The sequence below is a fragment of the Salvelinus alpinus genome, chromosome 29, assembly GCF_045679555.1.
Source record: "Salvelinus alpinus chromosome 29, SLU_Salpinus.1, whole genome shotgun sequence".
Taxonomy (NCBI): Eukaryota; Metazoa; Chordata; class Actinopteri; order Salmoniformes; family Salmonidae; genus Salvelinus; species Salvelinus alpinus.
In genome coordinates, this window is record NC_092114.1 from 20,117,250 (window position 1) to 20,134,915 (window position 17,666).

The following is a 17,666-nucleotide window of genomic DNA, read 5'->3' on the forward strand; positions in this document are numbered from 1 at the left end:
CAGGCATGAGGGGCACACACGGGCATGCTCAAACGCCAGCGGGAGAGGGAAAGCACCCAAGCTACCAGCCTGGCTGTGAGGTGTAGTGAGAGAGTTAACAGTAACATCCTGGCTGTGAGGTGTAGTGAGAGAGTTAACAGTAACATCCTGGCTGTGAGGTGTAGTAGTGTGTGGGGTCTGGGGAACCCTGAGCTGCAGTAATCTTCTGTTGGAATGTCCTGTTGGCTTCTGTCCTCTGTTTCCCAGGGCTAACAGGTCCTCATCATGCCTTAACAAGCTTAATTACACACACACTTAATGAAAACCCTGCCACCTCCAGGGGGTTCCAGGGGACAGGGGCGCCACTCTACCTCACACATCCCACCCCTCACTGGGCAAAGACAAAACCACACACACCCGTGTGGCCTCCGGGGGTGGGGTCAATTTAAATTCCATCTAGACCTCATCAGTATAGGATTAGACATTCCATGGAGTTAGAATCAAAAACGTATAATCCATGTATTATCCTCATGGTCCTTTTTTCAAAGTTTTCTCAGCACTATTTCCTTTCCAATGTCTTTTGTCATTTTCAAAGGTTTACAGGGTCATTCCAATGTTCAGTTGAAGTCCTGGACCGACTGGGACAGATATCTACACCATCTCTGCTGACCTCTTCCCTCCAACACTCCCCTTGTGTAGGAGGAGGGTCAGAAGCTAACGCTGTGTTGGGCCGTGCCCTGCAGGAGACTGCTGTGTGATTTATGGTAGTAACACAGTAACACTCCAGCAGCTACTCCTCCTTCAGCTAGCTAGCTAGCTAGCTAGCTAGCTGTCTGTCTGTCTGTCTCATTACCTCTAAAAGTCTAAGCCGTTGGGGGGGTGCTAACATATGGAATTGTTTTAAGATGGTGATACCATGGATCATTTACACTACACTACACACTCCAGACACAGACACACAGACACACAAAGGCACGCAGGCATGAGGGTCACACACAGGCGTGCTCAAACGCCAGCAGGAGAGGGAAAGCACCCAAGCTACCAGCCATGCAGGCACCCACGTGTCCACAAACACACACCCACACACAGTGTGTAGTGAGAGAGTTAACATTAACACCCTGGCTGTGAGGTGTGTAGTGAGAGAGTTAACAGTAACATCCTGGCTGTGAGGTGTGTAGTGAGAGAGTTAACAGTAACACCCTGGCTGTGAGGTGTGTAGTGAGAGATTTAACAGTAACATCCTGGCTGTGAGGTGTGTAGTGAGATAGTTAACAGTAACATCCTGGCTGTGAGGTGTGTAGTGAGAGAGTTAACAGTAACACCCTGGCTGTGAGGTGTGTAGTGAGAGAGTTAACAGTAACACCCTGGCTGTGAGGTGTGTAGTGAGAGAGTTAACAGTAACACCCTGGCTGTGAGGTGTGTAGTGAGAGAGTTAACAGTAACACCCTGGCTGTGAGGTGTGTAGTGAGAGAGTTAACAGTAACATCCTGGCTGTGAGGTGTGTAGTGAGAGAGTTAACAGTAACACCCTGGCTGTGAGGTGTGTAGTGAGAGAGTTAACAGTAACATCCTGGTTGTGAGGTGTGTAGTGAGAGAGTTAACATTAACACCCTGGCTGTGAGGTGTGTAGTGAGAGATTTAACAGTAACACCCTGGCTGTGAGGTGTGTAGTGAGAGATTTAACAGTAACACCCTGGCTGTGAGGTGTGTAGTGAGAGAGTTAACAGTAACATCCTGGCTGTGAGGTGTGTAGTGAGAGAGTTAACAGTAACACCCTGGCTGTGAGATGTGTAGTGAGAGAGTTAACAGTAACATCCTGGCTGTGAGGTGTGTAGTGAGAGATTTAACAGTAACACCCTGGCTGTGAGGTGTGTAGTGAGAGAGTTAACAAAAGGTTTTGAAGTGTCTGTCCTATATCTAGGAGACATAAGAAAGGACACATATTTAACCCTTTATTTTTGTTGGCACAAAACGACCTCCATACCTCCATTGATTTGTATGGGTTACCTTCAGACGAGTCCCGTGGCACGTAGAGCAAAATATTGGTTTGTAGCCTACATGGTGTCGGACGCTACAGTACAGACAGTTGGCACATCAGCATTACCGACTTCAGACGAGTCCCATGACACTACAGACGTTTTCGTGAGAAGAACAATTTTCGGGATGTCTCATAGTCTGACAAACACAGCCGTAGCTGCAGATACGGTGGGCCGACATCGGCAGATGTGGTGGATTGAGACGCAGCCCATGCAAAAAATAGATATCTCTAGCTTAAACTGAATGGATTTTGATGGGGATTTTTTTGTTATGTTTCTTACAGTATATTAACTCACGAGTGTATCGATAAACTCTTCTTAACTCCATCACTACTCCATAGTGGTTCTGTGGAGTGGGAACTAGGAGAGGTGAACCTAAACCGAACCCTAATCCTTAACTTCAGCTAATGGTTCTGTGGAGTTGGACCTAGGAGAGGTTAACCTAACCCTAACCCTTAAGCTAATGGTTCTGTGGAGTTGGACCTAGGAGAGGTTAACCTAACCCTAACCCTTAAGCTAATGGTTCTGTGGAGTTGGACCTAGGAGAGGTTAACCTAACCCTAACCCTTAAGCTAATGGTTCTGTGGAGTTGGACCTAGGAGAGGTTAACCTAACCCTAACCCTTAAGCTAATGGTTCTGTGGAGTTGGACCTAGGAGAGGTTAACCTAACCCTAACCCTTAAGCTAATGGTTCTGTGGAGTGGGAACTAGTGTAACCGATGTGAAATGGCTAGCTAGTTAGCTGTGGTGCGCGCTAATAGCGTTTCAATCGGTGACGTCACTCGCTCTGAGACCTTGAAGTAGTTGTTCCCCTTGCTCTGCAAGGGGAGGCTTTTGTGGCGCGATGGGTAACGATGCTTCGTGGGTGGCTGTTGTTGATGTGTGCACAGGGTCCCTGGTTCGAGCCCAGGTTGGGGCGAGGAGAGGGACGGAAGCTATACTGTTACATTGATGCTGTTGACCCGGATCACTTGTTGCTGCAGAAAAGGAGGAGGTCAAAAGGGGGGTGAGTGTATGATTTGTCTTGATTTGAATGAATAGGTTTTGGAATTTATCCTACAGTTTGTCTGAGCTGCTCTCTGATAAGGGGAGCTGAGAGATGGGAAAGAGCAAGTGAGGTAGAGAGAGTGAGAAATGAAGGTGTCACTCCTTTCTCTTTCCCCCATCTCCCATAGGCTAAGGTGTGTTAATCTCTTTTGGGAAACGCAACCTCCCTGTCATCTAGCGAGCACATACCTACCTCGACCTCTCCCTACCTCCTGTCCCGTTCCCGTCGCCTATCTCTCCCTCTCTCTGCATAGTGTGCATTCTTTCTCCTGACCTCCCCCCTCCCTCTGTCTCAGACTAATAAGAAGACTACTGTAGTTCCTGGTCTCTTCTCAGGTTGGGCCCTGCTGCCAGCAGAACATTTTACACCTCCACAACAACTAGCAGAGTTATAGTGTATGTGAAGCATGTTTATACTGTGAAAGCAGAGAAAGTGAACCAGTGAACCCTTGTTGCACTAATCTCTTTTGACTCATCACATACACTGCTGCTACTGTCTATTGTCTATCCTGTTAACTAGTCACTTTATCCATACCTATATGTACACATCTACCTTAATTACCTCGTACCCCTGCACATCGACTCGGTACTGGTCCCCTGTGTATATAGCCAAGTTATCGCTACTCATGTGTATTTATTCTTTGAGTTAATAGAAAAATAATATTTCTCTTTTTTTCTTTCTGCATTTTTGGGAAGCGTCCGTAAGCACTTCCCTGTTAGTCTACACCTGTTGTTTGTGAAGCATGTGACAAATAACATTTTATTTTACCACAGTGTGCTAAGGTTTCACAGGCCAATGGGACCTCCTACCTAATGTACTGTGACAGTTGAACACATAACTTTGCCTGTGCGTAGGATTAGCAGTTGGTAGTTGTCATTCATTCAGTAGTCCCATACTAGCCACTCAGTGTGGGACCTGTATACTTTGGCTACTCTACAGGTCTGCCACTATACTGGGCCTTTCTGTTTGAATCCTAAGTGGCAGGCCCATACACACACCATACAACCCCCCACCCCCCCAGCCGCCCCACACCCCCCTCCCCACACACACCCTCTCACTTACCAATGAAAGGGGGTGAGATGCCCAGACAGTGGCCCCAGAAGTCAGGGCAGCAGTCGGAGACGGTGCGGTTACAGAACAGGTCACAGTAACAGATGGTGTCCAGGTAGGGCACCGTACACTGGTCGTCCCGGCCCGGGCAGCAGCCCCCTCTCCGCTCGCAGTACGACCCAAACGGGTCCCTGATTCCCCCCATGTGCAGCGGGCTCATCAGCTCCCTCTTGGTCCTCCTGGATGCGCCTCTGGCCACCATACTCTCCGCCACCACCAGGAGGAGCACCACTGCTATGGCCGCTAGAAGCTTCATTTCTACCCTGACAGAAGGGACAAAGAAGAACATCTGTTAGGATGCTGTGAGCAGGTCAGAAGTTGTTATGTAGACACTGATAGAGTGTCAGGTCAGACATTTGTCAAAATCCAAATAGATTATTTTGGAATAAGATGACAGGCCACCAAAAATTCTGAGATTTCCATACCCAACTATAACACTTTCCGTCAAGATAGAACTGCCAAAGGGGGAGGAGTTGCAATCTACTGCAGAGATAGCCTGCAAAGTTCTGTCATACTTTCTAGGTCTATGCCCAAACAGTTCGAACTTCTAATTTTAAAAATTAATCTCTCCAGAAATAAGTCTCTCACTGTTGCCGCCTGCTACCGACCCCCCTCAGCTCCCAGCTGTGCCCTGGACACCATCTGTGAATTGATCGCTCCCCATCTAGCTTCAGAGTTTGTTCTGTTAGGTGACCTAAACTGGGATATGCTTAACACCCCGGCAGTCCTACAATCCAAGCTTGATGCCCTCAATCTCACACAAATCATCAAGGAACCCACCAGGTACAACCCTAAATCCGTAAACATGGGCACCCTAATAGACATTATCCTGACCAACCTGCCCTCCAAATACACCTCTGCTGTCTTCAATCAAGATCTCAGCGATCACTGCCTCATTGCCTGTATCCGCCACGGGTCCGCGGTCAAACGACCACCCCTCATCACTGTCAAACGCTCCCTAAAACACTTCTGCGAGCAGGCCTTTCTAATCGACCTGGCCCGGGTACCCTGGAAGGATATTGACCTCATCCCGTCAGTTGAGGATGCCTGGTCATTCTTTAAATGTTACTTCCTCACCATATTAGACAAGCATGCTCCGTTCAAAAAATGCAGAACCAAGAACAGATATAGCCCTTGGTTCACTCCAGACCTGACTGCCCTCGACCAGCACAAAAACATCCTGTGGCGAACTGCAATAGCATCGAAGAGCCCCCGCGATATGCAACTGTTCAGGGAAGTCAGGAACCAATACACACAGTCAGTCAGGAAAGCAAAGGCCAGCTTTTTCAAGCAGAAATTTGCATCCTGTAGCTCTAACTCCAAAAAGTTCTGGGATACTGTAAAGTCCATGGAGAACAAGAGCACCTCCTCCCAGCTGCCCACTGCACTGAGGCTAGGTAACACGGTCACCACCGATAAATCCGTGATAATCGAAGACTTCAACAAGCATTTCTCAATGGCTGGCCATGCCTTCCTCCTGGCGACTCCAACCTTGGCCAACAGCCCCGCCCCCCCCGCTGCTACTCGCCCAAGCCTCCCCAGCTTCTCCTTTACCCAAATCCAGATAGCAGATGTTCTGAAAGAGCTGAAAAACCTGGACCCATACAAATCAGCTGGGCTTGACAATCTGGACCCCCTATTTCTGAAACTGTCCGCCGCCATTGTCGCACCCCCTATCACCAGCCTGTTCAACCTCTCCTTCGTATCATCTGAGATCCCCAAGGATTGGAAAGCTGCCGCGGTCATCCCCCTCTTCAAAGGGGGAGACACCCTGGACCCAAACTGTTACAGACCTATATCCATCCTGCCCTGCCTATCTAAGGTCTTCGAAAGCCAAGTCAACAAACAGATCACTGACCATCTCGAATCCCACCGTACCTTCTCCGCTGTGCAATCCGGTTTCCGAGCCGGTCATGGGTGCACCTCAGCCACGCTCAAGGTACTAAACGATATCATAACCGCCATCGATAAAAGACATTACTGTGCAGCCGTCTTCATCGACCTGGCCAAGGCTTTCGACTCTGTCAATCACCATATTCTTATCGGCAGACTCAGTAGCCTCGGTTTTTCTAATGACTGCCTTGCCTGGTTCACCAACTACTTTGCAGACAGAAATCAGTGTGTCAAATCGGAGGGCATGTTGTCCGGTCCTCTGGCAGTCTCTATGGGGGTACCACAGGGTTCAATTCTCGGGCCGACTCTTTTCTCTGTATACATCAATGATGTTGCTCTTGCTGCGGGCGATTCCCTGATCCACCTCTACGTAGACGACACCATTCTATATACTTCCGGCCCTTCCTTGGACACTGTGCTATCTAACCTCCAAACGAGCTTCAATGCCATACAACACTCCTTCCGTGGCCTCCAACTGCTCTTAAACGCTAGTAAAACCAAATGCATGCTTTTCAACCGTTCGCTGCCTGCACCCGCACGCCCGACTAGCATCACCACCCTGGACGGTTCCGACCTAGAATATGTGGACATCTATAAGTACCTAGGTGTCTGGCTAGACTGCAAACTCTCCTTCCAGACTCATATCAAACATCTCCAATCCAAAATCAAATCAAGAATCGGCTTTCTATTCCGCAACAAAGCCTCCTTCACTCACGCCGCCAAACTTACCCTAGTAAAACTGACTATCCTACCGATCCTCGACTTCGGCGATGTCATCTACAAAATAGCTTCCAATACTCTACTCAGCAAACTGGATGCAGTTTATCACAGTGCCATTCGTTTTGTTACTAAAGCACCTTATACGACCCACCACTGCGACCTGTATGCCCTAGTCGGCTGGCCCTCGCTACATGTTCGTCGTCAGACCCACTGGCTCCAGGTCATCTACAAGGCTATGCTAGGTAAAGTGCCGCCTTATCTCAGTTCACTGGTCACGATGGCTACACCCACCCGCAACACGCGCTCCAGCAGGTGTATCTCACTGATCATCCCTAAAGCCAAAACCTCATTTGGACGCCTTTCCTTCCAGTTCTCTGCTGCCTGCGACTGGAACGAATTGCAAAAATCTCTGAAGTTGGAGACTTTTATCTCCCTCAACAACTTTAAAAATCTGCTATCCGAGCAGCTAACCGATCGCTGCAGCTGTACATAGTCCATCTGTAAACTACCCACCCAATTTACCTACCTCACCCCCCATACTGCTTTTATTTATTTACTTTTCTGCTCTTTTGCACACCAGTATCTCTTCTTGCACATGATCATCTGATGATTTATCACTCCAGTGTTAATCTGCTAAATTATAATTATTCGATTTATTGCCTACCTCATGCCTTTTGCACACATTGTATATAGATTCTCTTTTTTTTTCTACCATGTTATTGACTTGTTTATTGTTTACTCCATGTGTAACTCTGTGTTGTCTGTTCACACTGCTATGCTTTATCTTGGCCAGGTCGCAGTTGCAAATGAGAACTTGTTCTCAACTAGCCTACCTGGTTAAATAAAGGTGAAATAAAAAAAATAAAAAATAAAGGCCTAGTCCTGCTTAGAGATCAACAAGTGAGATATGTAGGTCTAACAGTAGGAGAATATATTCAAATCTAACAGCAGGCCCAAAAGTCATACTCAGTGGGTCATTTAACAGCTGGAGAGAGTTCTTAGGAAGATGGAAGGAGGAGGAGCTGGAGAAGAAGCTGGAGAAGGAGGAGGATGAGGAGAAGGAGGTGGAGGAGGAGGAGGAGGAGGAAGCCTGAGCTGCATGCCTACTCTGCAAGGTTTCCCTTCACAGTGGACTGAAATATCAACCCGTGATAACACCCACGTTCATCTGGTTCCTTTATGAAACAATCCACTCACAACCTTTAACAGGGTCATACAGTGTATCAAAAGCATCAACTAACTGTAATAACATACAAACATAAATTTGATTTGATTTAAAGGGTGAACCTAGTGTAAGCAACTGATGATTAAAGTACTGTATTTGTTTAAACCGCTTCCTATGAGAGGTCTCAAGACAACAGAATACCTCTTGTTTCAGAACTTTTTTAATACGGCCTGTCATTTGGGTTTAGATTATTTCAACATAACTAGTAAGAATAGTAACATAGCACCTTTTTATGTAATAAGCGTTTATAATCAACAAGTATGGAACATATCACTTTGTATATTATGTAGTTTTGACATACCTTGGATGATGATGGCAAAATGTAGATTTTCGCCTAAATAGACATACCCAAAGGTAATGAGAGGTCCATCAACAATAACTAGGAATGCTGCATACTCCAAAACAGATTAAAATCACCTTTCTGGTAAAAATAGCTATAAATTGTTGAGGTGTATACTCACTTTCGAAATTGGGGCGTTTACATCTAACAGGTTAGGTCAAGATTTTAAGGGACCTCTCCACAAAGCCTTACGCTACTCTTCAAAGAACTCTATAGCATTCACAGAATGTTCTACTGTATTTGAACAGTGCAAATCTACACTTTTGATGAAGAGAAAGGTAAAGCTGCAAAGAATGAACTGCCCAATACTGTTACTGTATTTCAATGGTTTCAGGTCTGAGACTAGACTGTGTCAATGTCTCAAATGACACCTTTTTCCCTATAAAGTGCACTACTTTTGACCAGGGACCATAGTACTCTGGTCAAAAGTAGTGCACTTTATAGGGAATAGGGTGCAGCCCTGGTCAAAAGTAGTGCACTTTATAGGGAATAGGGTGCAGCCCTGGTCAAAAGTAGTGCACTATGTAGAGAATAGGGTTACATTTGGGACAAAGCCTGTAAGTGCTATAAATATGGCCCTCTGGGGTCTCTTTGCATAATACGTTGTTCGATGCGGCCACACTAAAATAGCACTCAATGCAATACTTCACTGTTTATTAAAAAAGGGACATTCCACCACCGCTCAGTCAAAAACGGGGGTTGTGACATTATTATCATCAACATGAGAGTATAAGGCTATCACGTCATCATGGAAACAAACTTCCTGCTGTCTGTCAGAGCTAATCTGTCACGCTTCAGGAAATGTCCCAAAGAGCATGCCTCTTTCTCTCTCTCTCCATCCTGTCCTATACAGACCACGCCTCTCTCTATCCTGTCCTATATAGACCACGCCTCTCTCTATCCTGTCCTACAAACCACACCTCTCTCTATCCTATCCTACAGACCACACCTCTCTCTATCCTGTCCTACAGACCAGGCCTCTCTCTCCATCCTGTCCTACAGACCAGGCCTCTCTCTCTATCCTGTCCTACAGACCAGGCCTCTCTCTCTCTCTCTACAAGCCGGCTCATAGCCTGTGACAAAAATGAGGGGACACGAACAACAGGTATAGGCCAATTTAAAAGTGTTCTTTATTATAAACAAACTATTAACTTAAACTAAGAAAAAGGAATGAGGTGTGGAAGTATCATGATGTAAGGTGTATGTAAAGTGCATGGATGCGTGAATATGTGTGTGTGAACATGACTGAGTGAAAACTATGCAAAACTACAAAGGAACAAACAAATCATGAGCATACCTGGAGGAGCAGAGAGCGAGAGAGAGAGAAGTGATTTTAAATACTTAGAGCCCAGGTGACTCCAATCACTAACGACCCTCCTCTGCCTGCAGGAGGAACCGCCCCCTGCACTGCAGAGGAGGAGCCGTGACATGTCCTACAAACCACGCCTCTCTCTCTATCCTGTCCTACAAACCACGCCTTTCTCTCTATCCTGTCCTATAGACCACGCCTCTATCCTGTCCTACAAACCAGGCCTCCCTCTATCCTGTCCTACAGACCAGGCCTCTCTCTATCCTGTCCTACAGACCAGGCCTCTCTCTGTCCTGTCCTACAGACCATGCCTCTCTCTGTCCTGTCCTACAGACCACGCCTCTCTCTGTCCTGTCCTACAGAGCACATGTACTATATATACAGTTGAAGTCGGAAGTTTACATACACCTTAGCCAAATACATTTAAACTCAGTTTTTCACAATTCCTGACATTTAATCCAAGTAAAAATTCCCTGTCTTAGGTCAATTAGGATCACCACTTTATTTTAAGAATGTGAAATGTCAGAATAATAGTAGAGAGGATGATTTATTTCAGCTTTTATTTCTTTCATCACATTCCCATGGGGTCAAACGTTCCCATACCCTCAATTAGTATTTGGTAACATTGCCTTTAAATTGTTTATTTACTTGGTGACTTTCACTTTTACTTGAGTTATTTTCTATTAAGGTATCTTTACTTTTACTCAAGTATGACAATTGAGTACTTTTTCCACCACTGCCAATAAGACACCTTTTGTCCAGCACTTGGACTGTTGTTGCATTGCATGCGCTATCACAACAGTCACTTGGCTGTTATTTGGAAAATTCCTACCTGGATCAGATGATCATGTGTGAAAATATCACAGTATAATTAAACAGCTCGACAGTCAACAAATTAGCATCCAACAAGTATTGAAGAACCACCTTAAAACCCATTTCTTCAATTTTCACCTAAAATGACATACCCAAATCTAACTGCCTGTAGCTGTCACGGCCGTCGTAGGGAGGAGACCAAGGTGCAGCGTGGTATGCGTACATTCTCTTTATTATAAGAATGAACACTGAACAAAACACCGAACCGCTATACAAAGAGTGCTGAACAGGCATAGACAAGACAAGACATAGACAACAACCCACAAATACCCAAGGGAAAATGGCAACCTAAATATGGTCCCCAATCAGAGACAACGATAAACAGCTGCCTCTGATTGGGAACCAATTCAGGCCACCATAGACCTACATATGCCTAGAATTACAAACATCCCTAGACATACAAAAACCCTAGATAATACAAAACAAGCATACCCACCCTCGTCACACCCTGACCTAACCAAAATAATAAAGAAAACATAGATAACTAAGGTCAGGGCGTGACAGTAGCTCAGGCCCTGAAGCAAGGATATGCATATTCTTTGTACCATTTGAAAGGAAACACTTTCACGTTTATGGAAATGTGAAAGGAATGTAGTAGAATATCACACAGTATATATCTGGTAAAAGATAATACAAAGAAAAAAACAACCGTTCTTTTATGTTTTTTTGTACCGTCATCTTTGAAATGCAAGAGAAAGGCCATAATGTAAAGTCAGCAGAAAAAGAAACGTCCTCTCAATGTCAACTGCGTTTATTCTCAGCAAACTTAACATGTGTAAATATGTGTATGAACATAACAAGATTCAACAACTGAGACATAAACTGAACAAGTTCCACAGACATGTGATCAACAGAAATGGAATATTGTGTCCCTGAACAAAGGGGGGGTCAAAATCAAAAGTAACAGTCAGTATCTGGTGTGGCCACCAACTGCATTAAGTACTGCAGTGCATCTCCTCCTCTTGGACTGCATCAGATTTGCCAGTTCTTGCTGTGAGATGTTAACCCACTCTTCCACCAAGGCACCTGCAAGTTCCTGGACATTTCTGGGGGGAATGGCCCTAGCCCTCACCCTCCGATCCAACAGGTCCCGGACGTGCTCAATGGGATTGAGATCCGGGCTTTTCACTGGCCATGGCAGATCACTGACATTCCTGTCTCGCAGGAAATCACGCGCAGTATGGCTGGTGGCATTGTCATGCTGGAGGGTCCCGTCATAATGAGCCTGCAGGAAGGGTACCACGTGAGGGAGGAGGATGTCTTCCCTGAAACGCACAGCATTGAGATTATCTGCAATGACAACAAGCTCAGTCCAATGATGCTGTGACACATCACCCCAGATCATAACGGACCCTCCACCATACGGACCCTCCACCTCCAGAGTACAGGCCTCAGTGTAAGGGTCATTCCTTTGACGATAAACGCGAATCCGACCATCACCCCTGGTGAGACAAAACCGCAACTCGTCAGTGAAGAGCAGTTTTTGCCAGTCCTGTCTGGTACAGCAACGGTGGGTTTGTGCCCAAAGGCAACATTGTTGCCGGTGATGTCTGCTGAGGACCTGCCTTACAACAGGCCTACAAGCCCTCAGTCCAGCCTCTCTCAGCCTATTGCAGACAGTCTGAGCACTGATGGAGGGATTGGACATTCCTGCTGTAACTCGGGCAGTTGTTGTTGCCATCCTGTACCTGTCCCGCAGGTGTGATGTTCTGATGTACCGATCCTGTGCAGGTGTTGTTACACGTGGTCTGCCACTGTCTTAGGCGTCTCACAGTACGGACATTGCAATTTATTGACCTGGCCACATCTGCAGTCCTCATGCCTCCTTGCGGCATGCCTAAGGCACGTTCACGCAGATGAGCAGGAACCCTCGGCATCTTTCTTTTGGTGTTTTTCAGAGTCAGTAGAAAGGCCTCTTTAGTGTCCTAAGTTTTCATAACTGTGACCTTAATTGCCTACCGTCTGTAAGCTGTTAGTGTATTAACGACCGTTAATTAATTGTTTATGGGTCATTGAAGAAGCATGGGAAACAGTGTTTAAACCCTTTACAATGAAGATCTGTGAAGCTATTTGGATTTTTACGAATTTTCTTTGAAAGACAGGGTCCTGAAAAATTACGTTTTGGGCCACTAGATGGCATCATTGTTTGTGAAAAGTTTTAGACTGATCGAATGAACCATTGCATTTCTGTTCAAAATTTTGTGCCAAGACTGCCCAAATGTGCCGAATTTGTTTATTAATAACTTTTCATGTTAAAAATTGTGCACTCTCCTCAAACAATAGCATGATATTCTTTAACTGTAACAGTTACTGTAAATTGGACAATTCAGGTAGATTAACAAGAATTTAAGTCTATGTCCTGGGAAATGTTGCCAGGTTTCCTCCAGATGTGACGCTTGGCATTCAGGCCAAAGAGTTCAATCTTGGTTTCATCAGACCAGAGAATCTTGTTTCTCATGGTCTGAGAGTCTTTCGGTCCCTTTTTGGCAAACTCCAAGTAGACTGTCATGTGCCTTTTACTGAGGAGTGGCTTCCGTTTGGCCATTCTACCATAAAGGCCTGATTGGTGGAGGGCTCCAGAGATGGTTGTCCTTCTGGAAGTTTCTCCCATCTCCATAGAGGAACTCTAGAGCTCTGTCAGAGTGACCATCGGGTTCTTGGTCACCTGCCTGACCAAGGCCCTTCTCCCCTGATTGCTCAATTTGGCCGGGCGGCCAGCTCTAGGAAGAGTCTTGGTGGTTCCAAACTTCTTCCATTTAAGAATGATGGAGGCCACTGTGTTCTTGGTGACATTCAATGCTGCAGACATGTTTTGGTTCCCTTCCCCAGATCTGTGCCTCGACACATCCTGTCTCAGAGCTCTACGGACAATTCCTTCGACCTCATTGCTTGGTTTTTGCTCTGACATGCACGGTTGACCAAGAAGGGCCTTGGTCAACCGTGGGACCATATATAGTCGGTTTGGTGCCTTTCCAAATCATGTCCAATCAATTGAATTTAGCACAGGTAGACTCCAATCAAGTTGAAGAAACATCTCAATGATGATCAATGTAAACAGGATGCACCTGAGCTCAATTTCGAGTCTAATAACAAAGGGTCTGAATTCTTATGTTAATAAGGTATTTCTGTTTTGTATTTTTAATACATTTAAAAAACTGTTTTTGCTTTGTCAGTATGGGGTATTGTGTGTAGATTACTGAGGATATTTATTTAATAGATACATTTTAGAATAAGGCTCTAACGTAACAAAATGTGGAAAAAGTCAAGGAGTCTGAATACTTTCCAAAGGCACTGTACATAGACATAGAATCCCTGGTCACTTTAATACTGCTTTACTCATTTCATATGTTTATACTGTATTCTATTTTATTGTATTTTAGTCAATGCCACTCCGACATGGAGAGAATCTTGACCACACCTTAACACAGCAGTATATATATATATATATATATATATATATATATATATATATATTTGCTATCCCTGATTGCCATGTTTTTTAGCTGGTGTGTGAACTCTCACTCTCTGCACAGCCATGGGACGGACATACAATGGCCCCCAGCCACATCTTATTGTGTGTGTTTGTGTGTGTGTGTATCATCAACACCACCATTACAAACACCATTACCAACAACCATCAGCACCAACCACCATCAGCACCAAATATCATCACCACCATCATCAACCATCACCAACTACCATCACCAGCCCCAAACACCATCACCACCATGACCAACCACCATCAACACATCACCAAATACCATTAACACCATTACCAACCTCCACCATGACCAAGCACCATCACCAACTACCAATAACACCATCATTAACACTATGACCAACTACCAATAACACCACCATCAACACCATGACCAAACACCATCATCAACTACCATTAACACCACCATCAACACCATGACCAACTACCATTAACACCACCATTAACACCATGACCAACTACCATTAACACCACCATCAACACCATGACCAAACACCATCATCAACTACCATTAACACCACCATCAACACCATGACCAACTACCATTAACACCACCATTAACACCATGACCAAACACCATCATCAACTACCATTAACACCATGACCAACTACCATTAACACCACCATCAACACCATGACCAAACACCATCATCAACTACCATTAACACCACCATCAACACCATGACCAACTACCATTAACACCACCATCAACACCATGACCAACTACCATTAACACCACCGGCAACACCATGACCAAACACCATCATCAACAACACCATGACCAAACACCATCACCAACTACCGAAAGGTTGCTAGATCGAATCCCCGAGCTGACAAGGTAAAAATCTGTTGCTCTGCCCCTGAACAAGGCAGTTAACCAAAATAAGAAATTGTTCTTAACTGACTTGCCTAGTTAAATAAAGGTGCAATTAAAATCTAATCCCTGTGAATATGATACGGCCTGCTGGGTCCAGTCTCGTTCCAGTTTCGTTCCACGGTAGCGCCTCAGACATACAGAATGGCACAGTACTGTAGTCAGCTGTAGCCTTGCTTTGGTTCCATGGTAGCGCCTCAGACATACAGAATGGCACAGTACTGTTGTCAGCTGTAGCCTTGCTTTGGTTCCATGGTAGCGCCTCAGACATACAGAATGGCACAGTACTGTAGTCAGCTGTAGCCTTGCTTTGGTTCCATGGTAGCGCCTCAGACATACAGAATGGCACAGTACTGTAGTCAGCTGTAGCCTTGCTTTGGTTCCATGGTAGCGCCTCAGACATACAGAATGGCACAGTACTGTTGTCAGCTGTAGCCTTGCTTTGGTTCCATGGTAGCGCCTCAGACATACAGAATGGCACAGTACTGTTGTCAGCTGTAGCCTTGCTTTGGTTCCACGGTAACGCCTCAGACATACAGAATGGCACAGTACTGTAGTCAGCTGTAGCCTTGCTTTGGTTCCACGGTAACGCCTCAGACATACAGAATGGCACAGTACTGTTGTCAGCTGTAGCCTTGCTTTGGTTCCATGGTAGCGCCTCAGACATACAGAATGGCACAGTACTGTTGTCAGCTGTAGCCTTGCTTTGGTTCCACGGTAACGCCTCAGACATACAGAATGGCACAGTACTGTAGTCAGCTGTAGCCTTGCTTTGGTTCCACGGTAACGCCTCAGACATACAGAATGGTACAGTACTGTTGTCAGCTGTAGCCTTGCTTTGGTTCCATGGTAGCGCCTCAGACATACAGAATGGCACAGTACTGTAGTCAGCTGTAGCCTTGCTTTGGTTCCATGGTAGCGCCTCAGACATACAGAATGGCACAGTACTGTTGTCAGCTGTAGCCTTGCTGTTGATCCCTCCAGCACAGTAAAACAGGCATATGCAAGCCACCATAGCCTCATCGCACAACCAACTTATAGACATTCCACAGTTATTATAACCCATAACGACTGCAAATCAGAGGGATGCAGTGCCCTAGAACCAGCTGCTCAACAACTTCCAGAGTCCATTGCCGGCTGCCTGTCTGCCTCATATTGTATGGAGTCATGAGGGTAGAACACTGAACAAGCACAACACACCCTGGTTTCATCTCACCTGGGCAGTATCATTCACCTGTGCTGAGACAGCCAGACAAACAAACACATGCACGCAAGCAAACACACACACACACGCACACGCATAGACACACACACCAACTCTCTTTTCTCTCTCACCTCTCTTCACATACAGACAAATAGGATCAGCTGAACTTTGAAACATTGCTTCACAACCCACTAGGTAACTCAATCACTCACAGTCAGAATCAGTCTAAAAGCATTTCAATGGAGTGAGGTATTTCTAGAGAGTTCTAAGAGTGTGTCATGGAGTCCTTGAGTTCTGTTTACTTTTATTCTCAACTCAAGGATACACTAAACAAAGCAACCATTTATTTTACAGGTGTCACACAAACCTCCCTTGGTATAAAACAGGAGACACAGTACAAAAACAAAATGAGCAATAATCTTAGTATCTAGAATACATAACAAGATGTACACTACACTTTCAGACATTTTTATGTCACTTGTTCCACATATCAAGTCTAATTTCGTAGTATTATATGTGGGTTAAATTATTGTTTTTTTAATTAAACCTTTATTTAACTAGAAAACTAGTCAAACTCTGAAAACAAACTTTCCTAAGAATCTGATTAGGAAGCCTGAACATAACTGAAACTAGTCACAGTAAATGCTAATTACAATCACATTATAACAAAACTAGCATAGCCAAGGAAATCTAACTAGCTTTATTTATTTCGTTGTTTACCATCAAAACTATTTCCAAAATGTTTGTTAAAAAATGTTGATAATAATGTGAATCCTGGACCTGTCTGATCTGGCTCAGAGAGAGGGAAAGAGGTAATCCATTTTACCTTGTATGTGTGTTCTGTGGAAATCTCTCTTCTTGTTTGTAATCCAATAGAAAAACCCAGTCCTGTAAAAGATGATATTATTTTCTGCTGCTTTCTCTGTAATTCATACACAGAGAGAAAGTCTGTCTCCCTTTCTCCCTCACTCTCTTCTCATTCACTGCACTGTCAGGCTAAACAACTGAGTTATATATACTGTACAGCCGCTAAGTATGAAGAAACCACTCCTCCCACTCCCTCCTTCACACTCTCTCTGCCCTATCCCCCTCACTCCTAGCCTAATCCTTCTTTTCTCTCTCTCTCTCTCTCTCTTGAATAAACCTAAAACAGTTATTTTCAAAAGCAACTGCCATTTAGCTCTTTCTTTCTATTTTGTCTATTTTTCTATGATTTAGCTTTTTTAGTTTGTGACATCACCACGGGGTCATCCACTTGTTTCCCTTTGGCACAGTGACCACCTCGCTACCCCCTAGTGGTCACTAGAAAAACTTGAAAGGGTGGTTTGAAAAGACTCACTTACCGTGGTTAGCACAGCTGCAGTAAAAACAGTAGCATTACTGTTACAAAATTATTCCACTGCTCTGTCGTTCGCTAAACTAACGTCCGTTGGCATGGTGTAGCGTTTGGTCAGAGCAAGGAGTCTGGGTAGCCAGGCAAAATGAACACACCTTTACAATATGTCCACTATCTAAATGGTTTACTTTTCATCTCTTCTCTATAGTAGTTCCTAGGTA

General features: G+C 45.0%; 1 protein-coding gene across 2 annotated transcripts in view; it reads right to left on the reverse strand.

The window, feature by feature from the left end:
* The window catches only part of LOC139559253 (tubulointerstitial nephritis antigen-like), a 67,180-nt gene extending 50,056 nt beyond the window's left edge, over positions 1-17,124 (reverse strand). Inside the window, exons 1-2 of one of the 2 annotated variants that reach the window (XM_071375069.1) lie at positions 16,936-17,124; positions 4,125-4,430 (exon numbers count right to left, since the gene is read on the reverse strand). In XM_071375069.1, the coding sequence (XP_071231170.1) occupies positions 4,125-4,428 (304 nt within the window). In that variant the 5' untranslated portion in view covers positions 4,429-4,430; positions 16,936-17,124. Of the gene's footprint in view, positions 1-4,124; positions 4,436-16,935 lie in introns of both variants that reach the window. The other variant, XM_071375068.1, reaches the window with a different exon arrangement.
* Between the last annotated feature and the right edge of the window lie 542 nt (positions 17,125-17,666).